This window comes from Cupressus sempervirens, chromosome 9, assembly GCF_028749045.1.
Source record: "Cupressus sempervirens isolate cs-2001-9-10 chromosome 9, ASM2874904v1, whole genome shotgun sequence".
NCBI classification, from domain to species: domain Eukaryota; kingdom Viridiplantae; phylum Streptophyta; class Pinopsida; order Cupressales; family Cupressaceae; genus Cupressus; species Cupressus sempervirens.
In genome coordinates, this window is record NC_143126.1 from 789448595 (window position 1) to 789458971 (window position 10377).

At 35.7% G+C, this 10377-nt stretch overlaps 1 protein-coding gene and 1 long non-coding RNA gene across 2 annotated transcripts; one reads left to right on the forward strand and one right to left on the reverse strand.

Moving 5' to 3' along the window:
* Positions 1-237: 237 nt before the first annotated feature.
* LOC149541083 (uncharacterized) lies at positions 238-646 on the reverse strand. The gene is made up of 3 exons (XR_016356104.1): positions 555-646; positions 406-454; positions 238-292 (listed from the first exon to the last, which is right to left on the reverse strand). It is a non-coding gene; the product is annotated as an uncharacterized LOC149541083 (long non-coding RNA).
* A 2836-nt stretch (positions 647-3482) lies between these two features.
* LOC149541084 (putative methyltransferase PMT17) lies at positions 3483-9227 on the forward strand. Its single transcript, XM_089802077.1, has 7 exons — positions 3483-4343; positions 5080-5738; positions 6566-6776; positions 6923-7220; positions 7432-7821; positions 7958-8035; positions 8686-9227. The coding sequence occupies exons 1-7, from the start codon at positions 4325-4327 to the stop codon at positions 8918-8920; spliced, it is 1890 nt and encodes a 629-aa protein (XP_089658203.1). The 5' UTR covers positions 3483-4324; the 3' UTR covers positions 8921-9227.
* Positions 9228-10377: the final 1150 nt, after the last annotated feature.

A 10377-nucleotide genomic window follows, 5' to 3' on the forward strand; every position in this document is an offset into this window, starting at 1 on the left:
ATTCATAGACAAACATATCATATATTAACCAATAATTTCATGAGTTTAATAATGTCATATATCAAATATTAAATGTCATATATACATCAAATGTATGTCAAATATGTCCACTAACATAAAATATAAGATATATGTCCACTAATGCCTATACATGTGTGTCTATCTTTATCTTTTCTCCTTCCCACGAGGGGAAACAAATCTCTAGAGGTCTTCGGTCATTGCATTGAGGGAGATGATGGGGATGATGGGGTCTTCCTCACATGCTCACTCATCCTCTTGTTTAGGCTCCTCTCTAAGTGGAGCCGATACAAACAAAGTAGATATGAATCAATAATTATTATACATTGAAATCAAATATATGTATACACAAAATTAATTATTTTCTTACCGCCATCAAATACTCACTTTGTACATCCACCTCATAGGCTTGCAGATGATTAGGTGTAACAAGGCCCTACAACAGTTTAATAAATATAATCACTTATAAATAAGATTTAAAATTTCAATACTAACTATTATAAATAACAACTAAAAATACAAAAATTCTTTCATACCTTGGTCAATGGCTCTAAACTAGCCATTGCGGCGACAACTCCACGATCGATGGATTGGCGAAGATGAGGAGGAATCTCGGATGTCAACAACTGTATGTCATATAGTACAATTTACATGTAACATGAAACATGAAATAAATATAATCAAATGAATTAAATTAACATGAAACAAATGTACCTCTACGAAGCTTGTATCATTCCTAGGCTCAGAGTCCTTTGTAAATGTCAATAGTCCAATAGATAACTGATGCACATAGATAAAAAAATTTGTTAATCCTTCATATGATTACTTAATAAATATATGAATTAATTTAAATGATTAAATCGATACATACCTCTCGACTCGTCAACGAGACGTAAAATAGGGTCAGGGAATCTATAATAGGGCTATCAACACTCTTACCCTGAATTTTGAACAATGTCAAGACATGCTAATTAATTAGTTATTTACTATGCATAAGAAATGTGATCAATTAGTTTATTATAATTATAATTTACCTGTGTGTCAATGCCAAATGTGTCACTCAGGAACTCATCAGTGACTAGCCTATCATCCATATTGTCTCCAACATGACTGCAAAATGTGCATAAGGATCCAAATGATGTGCACATGTGATCATGATGCAAAGAAGGCTCCTTCTCAACTAATGGACTAGCACAATGAATGAGGGTCTGCATCAAAGCATTGATAGTCCCTAGAGTATTAATCTCTACATGTTCCTTCACAACTGAAGGAATAATCACATGCTCATCTTGTGGCTTGACAATAGGTACCCTAACTACATTAAGGTCATGATGTGCCCCTAACCTCTCAGATGATGACCCCCCACCTCTACCCTAAGATTCTAACATATCAAAATAATTGGAGATCCCCCCAAGGACAAATTCACAATACAATTTCTTTAAAAAATACATTAAAACCTCGTGATTATTGCAGGGAGGGGCATCAAAAATCATCCACCATCTACCGCAAAATTTATTTCTAATATCATCATGTATGCACCAATGGATGGGGAACCTTTTAGTTGTATGCTTAATAGTGTCTTGTTCTAGGCTTTTTAAACAATGCACAAATGCTACTTTTTGCTATGTCCTATTTTCTTACATCATTATAAGATAATTTTTTTGCATAATATCTTCTTTGTTCTTCTCTCTTAACACACCAAATATCCAACTAACCACTAACAGAAGCTACATGGCTCATAATGGACTCAAGGAAGGATGCCAATTGTGCTCTCATCGGATTGGTTTTTTCATAAGCTTTCAACATACCACTGATTGTTTCTAATTCATTTTTCTCTCTTTCTATTTCATTCATTATGTTGTCTTGGGTGCCAGGAGGAGGTCTTTCAATCAATTGAGGTTGCGAAATTTTTTGCTCTTCTTGTGGAGGGTTTTCATTTTGATTCTCTTGATCGGGTTGGGGATTTGGCAGTTGATTATTCACATTTTCTGATAAGAAACCAATTGCATTCTAAATAAATAAATAAATTTAAAGCAACACTAAAAAAACCTATAAAATAATGTAAAAATTTACAAAACATTTCAAAAATAAAAGTAGAAAACATACTACATAATCTCGATCTTGATCTCTGGTGATGACGAGGCATTTAAGTTTTACAAGCTGTGTGCACGTTGTTGAGGAGAAATAAGGCAACAACAAAGAGAAATGAAATGGAATGGAATGGGCCGTAGGTACTTGTAATTTTAAAAAGTACACAGGTGCTTTTAGAATTTTAAAAATTTATTTTTTGTGTCATATTTTTGACATCACATCTTGATACATCAACCCTCATCCAATGATAAAATAAAGGGTATGTCATTTAACAATAAGAAATTGAAAAACAACTCTATTTATCTATACACTTACAAAAATCTAAAAACCTAACCATTAAAATTGAGACATATACATAGTTGTGAATCCCTATTCTTGGCACGAGGCTGGACAAAGTGATAAAAAAGTAAAAGTACAATTTCTAATATGTATAGAAAATGTACACATTAGTATATGCTTTTTGATATCTATATACTTCTTCGGAAATACATGTGATAAGTTCCAAGCTTCTAAGCTCTGGAGTACGGAGAAAATAAAATAACATGTTGCTCAAATCCATACAAATATAATATGTTACGAAACCAAGTCATGCTTTTTCTCTGATACTATTTAGTTTTCTTAGAAAAGCAAGGAAAACAGGGTGTAAGCGTCCACCAATAGTCCACATAAATATATATGGTAAGAGGTCAAAATTCATGCAGTTGTCATTTCCAATATTTTATGCGGCAGTAAACAGAATTTTGGGCTTCCCGATTTTATCTGAAGTATCTATACGTCTGAAAGAGAGGTCACAAGTTCAAATCTCACTAGAAGTAGGGTATGTACGCCTCGTACTTTCGAAGAAGTAGTCACCATACTTAAACCCAAAAACTATGGCATAGTGTTGTGGACTGTAAAACTCCCTTCCCTTCTAAACTTGTAGAAATTGGATTAATTAAAAAAGTAGCTTTGGTCTTTTTGTACTCACTATAAGTTTTTCACTATGATCGTTAAAATCGCTAGTCCACATGAATGCTAGTAACTGACCACGCTCAACCTTTATTCTGTTAAATTCATTGAATTCCAAACTAGCTTGCATATGTTTTACATAATTTAAGAGAATGTTCATTCGGTAGACAAATAATTAAATTAAAGAATAAACAGAAGGGAAACAGCAGGTTTTGGCAGAAGTTTCCAATTTTCCTCCCAGTATTTCCATGTTTGCCATTTGAAATCACAGAGGAAAGAGTTGGCTTCTCTGTTTTTGCGAAATACATGAGAATGATATATACTTGAAAATATGTCGAAAATTAGTTACACCCAAATAGCAAATATACGACAATACCTTTCTAAGGAATACCTGCTTTTGTTGCATTCGAAAATTTATGAGGCCCATTCAGAATAGTTTGATTTTCCAATTGAATATGTCAGAGCTCCCAAAAAATTGTTTTCGAAGCAGAAGCCAATGGAGGACATTAAATAGGGAAAACAAAAGCAACAAACCCAACAAACCCAGTCTAACTCTAAATTGATTAGTGCCCATTTTGGTTATGTGCAAATAATCTCAAGATGAAGGTTGCTTTGTTTTTTAGAGTAAAGATGATGATAAGATGGTGGCCTGATTACTGGAATCAACAGAAAATGCATGGAAGGTGATGTAATCTAGGGTCAAGCAAAAAGGCCAAAGCAGTCAGCCTTGGGTATGAATCCAAAAAGTTTAGGCAGAAGCAGAACAGAAACACTGATTTGATTCCTTGTTTTCATTTCATGGCGGGGATCTTGCGTTGTTGTTTTTATCTTTGAGGCCAACGGAAATTCAGGCTCAGAAATCGGAAGGTTTCCAGCTTGGATTATGGGCGTATTGATAATTATTATAAACCAATTATGGCTGGGTCCTCAGAACCTCGAGAGAGATTTTTAGGCTCGATTGAAAATTCTGGAAGCAGTTAATTAATCACACATTTGGAAAGTGACCTATTTATTTAGGAGGAAAGGAATAATTGTTTGGGGACAGGTTGAATGAAGAGGATTATTAGGGAAGTTGGTGGGTGGAATTTGTATAGATGGAGTGTAGTTGAAGGGCTTTCAATGTGCTTGTGGTAGTGATAAAGTTGGTGGACTTCTCTTCACATGTCAAGCCTCTTAAGCGAGCACATTTGTGTTCGTCGCGTCTTCTATAAATACTTTTAATTGTCTCTGTCTCTGAAAGCAGCGCAATCCAGATATATTTTCCAGGATGTTCAAGTTGGCATCAGGTGAGAGTTCTGTTCAAAGGTCATGTGGGTTTTTTTTAATATTGGAAGGTTTTGGGAGTTTCAACATGGGCATAGTTTGGTATGGTTGCCTTCTGCAAATTGAGAGAGAGAGCGTGTTCTTCCTCTTTTAAACCGTTGCTTTTTCCTTCCTGTTTTTCTTCTTATAAAGTCGACCATTTTATGTTAGTGTTGTTAAATCATGTTATTTTTCTTTTCGATTATTCTTCTTGCATTTATTGATCATTCTCCACGGACGATTCTTTTGTTTATGTTGTTTTCCTGGATTCCGTCTCCAGTTATGTTTTTAAGAGAACTAATTTGCTTAGCATCTGCCCTGTTTTTCTAAATTTTCAAAAGCTTTCAAATTCCCGCCATGTTTCATCCAAATAGTTCCAACGCCTTGAAACCCTCCATCTTTATTTTGATGTTTTTTAGCCGTATTCTTGGGCAGACCTCATTGCCCATCCTACTGGCAAGCAGCATTAATATGATTTTGACTATGAGAGAGTTTACATGCTTCTGGATAAACGCATAGCTGTTGAGACGTTTTGGCTCTTTCTACTGGACCATCATCTGGGTGAAAAGCTTGCATGTCAATAACTTTTACCCTGATGATGGATTCACTAGAGAGATCCGGAATGTAGAATGTTGAACATGTTATGCCGTATGATCTAGAAGTAGTTAATAATGCATGGGTATCTGTCCCTGATGCAAATTTTTACCTTATGTCATGCAGGTAAAATGGTTAAGGATTGGACTTCATCTATCAAACTACACCAGCTATGTTCTCAGCGGAGAAATGTTATTCAAGTGGCAGCAATAACTGGAATGTGCTCTCTGTTCTATATATTAGGAGTGTGGACTAACAATTCCTCCCCTGTTGCCCTACACGAAATACAATGCGTTTCTAATACAGTGAAGGCATCATCTTCAGTGTCATTAGATTTTGAATTTCATCATACAGCATCATTAGATGAGGTTTCAAATAGGTCTAGGTCTTTTCCACCTTGTGATATGAAGTACAGTGAATATACTCCCTGTGAGGATTCTACGAGGTCACTAAAGTTTTCTAGAGAGAGACTTATGTATAGAGAACGCCATTGCCCACAAAAGAATGAGTCGTTGGAATGCCTTATACCTGCTCCGCCAGGATATAAAAATCCATTCTCATGGCCGAATAGTAGAGACTTTGCTTGGTTCGCAAATGTTCCACACAGGGAGCTAACCGTGGAGAAGGCCGTACAGAACTGGGTTCAAGTTGTTGGGGATAAGTTTCATTTCCCCGGTGGTGGAACCATGTTTCCTCATGGTGCAGATGCGTACATTGATAATATCAATGCATTGATCCCTTTGACTGATGGAACAATCAGGACTGCCATTGATACCGGCTGCGGGGTATGTTTCTCTCTTTATTTTAATTTTTGCTATTATTTTTTGTTCTTTCGAAACTATCGACCTTATTTGAGTGAAACGCATATATATGACACCATAGGTGATTTAGGAGCCCTTACTAATGAACATACGCACAAGCTGCAAAAGTCAGCACAGGGTGGGGCTTCATGTTGATCGGTATAAGTAACCTGGGAAAAAAGAATTCCAGGTTCGCTGCTCTGCATAGTTGAACTGATTTAATGGAAAGTAAAATAGTAAATGTTAATCAAGATTGGGGGACTGATCAGAACACTATCTTTATAGAATATTGTTCTTAGAGAAGGGTTCTATATTTTTCATCCAAACCTGAACAGAGTCAATTTTCTTATGTTTCCACTAAAAACATCATGTGCAAAACCTAATCATTCTTCAATTTTGAGCCGCATAGATTTGGGTAAATCCAACTCACAGTGGTTAGGATGCCTGACTTCAAAGGCATGGCTTGAGATAAATTTTTCAAGAGAAGGTCCCAGAGGTCTCTGGAAACCCAGGCGATTCCAGTGACTGGTGAAACAGCGATCAAACCTAACTGTAGACAAATGGTAGTAAACCTTCAGCGGTTTGATCTCTTTGCAACAGTAGTCGCATCTCTGTAACTTGAGATTAAAATTAGTGGATCAGATTTGAATTGAGTCTCATGTAAAACTCGAAAGGCTTCCATTCATCATATTTATTTACTTATCTTGGTTAGATCTTGCAAGTTGCAGTATCTTGCATTTTTCATGTAATACCATGTTTCTGTAATGCATTCAGATTTCAAGCTTAATTTTTGTGGAATCTCATGCATTCAGGTTGCTAGCTGGGGTGCTTACTTGTTGAAGAGGAATATCTTAACCATGTCCTTTGCACCAAGAGATTCACATGAAGCTCAGGTCCAATTTGCTTTAGAACGTGGAATTCCAGCTATGATTGGGATCATGGCATCCAATAGGCTTCCATATCCAGCAAGAGCGTTTGACATGGCTCATTGTTCACGATGTCTGATTCCATGGAATAAGTATGGTATGATATTTGATCCTTCATCGATGTTCCAAAGATACACTAAATGTGCGACAAAGGGCGCTTTGACTTCATCTTGGTTTGTATTTTAAACCCATTAGAAATAAGCATTCATCATGCACCTGATTTACATATATTTCCATTGCTAGGAGGCATGTACTTGTTTGAAGTTGACCGGATATTGAGGCCTGGTGGTTACTGGGTTCTATCTGGACCTCCTATACACTGGAAGAAGCACTTTAAGGGCTGGAATCGGACAGCTGAGGACTTGAAGCAAGAACAAGATGAAATTGAAGATTTTGCCACTAGCTTATGTTGGAAAAAGATTGTTGAAAAGAATGACCTTGCAATTTGGCAAAAGGCATCAAATCACATGAACTGTCAACAAACCCGTAAAATCTCCAAGGTTCCCCGCTTCTGCCAAGATAATCCTCCCGATGCTGCTTGGTATGCACTTCAAATTACAATCTGATTTATGGAATGGGATTAAGTTATTAGATTTCAGAGAGCCTCAGGGCATCTTTTAATATTTATAAATAAAATGACAGAACTTTAAGTTGGTTTGTGCCTTGAAACTTTATGACTGTTTAGAATTTATTACTTACTTGGGTTTTGCAACAAGATTGACTCTCTCTTGCTTTTTACACCCATTTAAAAGGTACAAGAAGATGAAAACTTGCGTAAGTACCCTTCCACAGGTCAATGATAATCAAGATACTGCTGGAGGGATCCTAGAAAAGTGGCCGCTACGTTTAACAGCCATCCCACCTCGAATAAGTAGTGGAAGTATGATAGGAATGACGGCTGAAAATTTTACCCAAGATACACAGCTTTGGAAAGATCGTGTTACAAGCTACAAAAAATTAATTAGTCCACTTGCCAATGTCAGATATCGCAACATCATGGACATGAATGCTCATATGGGTGGTTTTTCTGCTGCCTTAGCTAGTGACCCTGTTTGGGTTATGAATGTTGTTCCAGTAGAAGCTAAAGACAACACACTCGGTGTCATATATGAGCGGGGATTAATTGGTACTTACCATAATTGGTAATGCCACTCTGCACCTTCTCTTCTAATATACATTTAATGTTTTTCAAAAATTGTTCAACTTGGAATCACCTATTTTGTACCAACCATATGAAGTCACTTCCCTAAATGGTGTTAATGTCTTGCTTGGATGTAGGTGTGAATCTTTCTCAACATATCCCCGATCATATGATTTAATTCATGCAAGTGGAGTTATAAGCATGTACCAAGACAGGTAATGTAGCCTACACTTCAGGAAATTTGGAATGCTTTTCAATGTTATGGCTGGCTTAAGACCATCTATAAAGCATAGTTGTAATAACTGAACTGAAGATTCCAATGTAATTTTAACTTTTGCATTTGATTGGATACAGTTTTTTATCATTATGGATTGTCAAAATCTAATGATGATAAAAACTCTACACAATCAAATCTAAAAGTTAAAATTACATTAGCATGGATTGTGTAAATCTGATAGATCTGAAGACTACAATGCCAAAGACACTGTATTTTTAGTGCTACTGTTGTTTTCTTTTGTAAATATTGCAATTTCTTTCAGTCACATGAAAGATATGGAATGTGATCTAAAATGTTGATAGAAAAATTGCTACACAATCTAATCCAGAAATTACTTTCAATAATTCATTACAAATTGTGACAATCCGATATTATTATTCACATGAAAGTCTCCAATGTTTGATTTGTTTCTGTCTAGCCTAGAATTTTTCCAACATGTTCCCTCACTTCTTGTTGGTCTAGGTTGATGCTTCTTTGTCAAATTAAAACTCAATATGTAGCTCCCTCGGTATCAATCAGAAGAGTTCGTTATAAACCACATATCTTCTAGTATGTTCAAAGATTTTTTATGAGAATTCGATGATGCAGATGTGATGTTGATGACATTCTTTTGGAGATGGACCGTATCTTGCGTCCAGAAGGAACCGTGATATTGAGAGATGATATAGATACTCTGGTGAAAATACAAAACACAATCAGTGGCATGAGATGGAAGAGCTGGCTTGCAAATCATGAAACTGGTCCCTTCGCAAGAGAGAAACTTCTCATTGCAGTTAAAGAGTACTGGACTGGTACAGAGAATGCAACGGAGAGAAGTTTGTGACGATTTATCCATCATGATTTCAATTGACTTCAGAATTTTGCAAAACAGAGTAAGGAAGATGAAACAAAAAAAACAGAGTAAGGAAGATAAACAAAAATTACTCTCCTTGTATTCTACGACTGAGTTTGAGATATAAATGCATGTTGTTTTGTCAGGATTATCCATCAGCGGGAGATGAATAATTCTGCGCTTGAATGATCACCTGTATGCTTTCATTCTCTATATATGAGGCCTGTGGGATTTTATTGTTATTGAAACGTGTGTAAGATTATAAACATTGTTAATTTATACCTAATTATTTGAAGGATCTTGGAATTTTGGCTCAAGAAATCGCTTTGTTTCTTTAAGTACTACATTGTAAAGAAACCCATAGTTTCAAATTTTAATCCTCAAAAATGCTGAATGGCATGTCCAGTGTTAAATGGGCATATTGATTTGGTATCAAATCTTTCAAAATTTGTCCCGTAGTAACTTCCAACGGTTCAAATTGGTAAAATCTGCAACAAAAGTTCCTCTAGCTATTCATTGTAAGTTCAATATTGATTGTTGATGGTCATTTTAACTTGAAGCCATTAAGTGGTTTTAATTGTCCAGATTTTGCTATAAGTGGTGATTCTTTCAAATAATTTCTTTTCCACTAAAATACGCTTATATATGTATATGTAATGACAGTCTACAGAATCAAGTGTAACCTATAACCTAGTAACACTTCTTAAATTATTTTTATTGTCAGTTCTTTAACTATAATTCTGTGATAAAAAAGTGGGATTTTGTAAAGTCTCGCCTTTTCAAGTAACTCATTCAGATTGCTCAACTTCAAATTGTTTCATATTATATTATATATAAGAATATCCTCCTAAATGATAAATAAGAAATGTAAAGCACACTAAGTCTTAACTCTTCACTAATGGGGTCACTGATTATGATGGGAAACTTATGTAGTTGCTAATATTATATCTATCCTCCGAGGGCAAAGTCATAAGATGAAGTCGTACAACCGGTTCGCATCCATCATGAGCTCAGGAACAATCAATGGTAAATAATAGTGTATGTAGATGTAACTTGCAGATCATAAGAGTGGTCCATTTGAAGGAAGATACAATACATTCATCACTGCGGTTTCTTTCCTGGAATGATACAGAGAATGCAATGAAAGGAAAATTGAGTATAATAATAATGGCTTCCATTCAAGTGTAGAGTTCATAAGTCAATCCACTCGATTCCAACGTAAACCACCGTGAAACATACTTATAAATTGTTGTTTGCTCTTAAAGAAAGTAATCGTTTGCACCCAAATTCATTCGATTATTGGCGAATGTTTGACAGTCCTCATCACAAAATGAATGTAAATAACACAAGAAGAAAGAGACAGAAGGCCCACCAAAAGATGTATGGACGTTTCCTTGTATGAGCTAGTTTTCCTGAAGGGATTTTTCTTTTCGCTTTCGTTGCCAAGC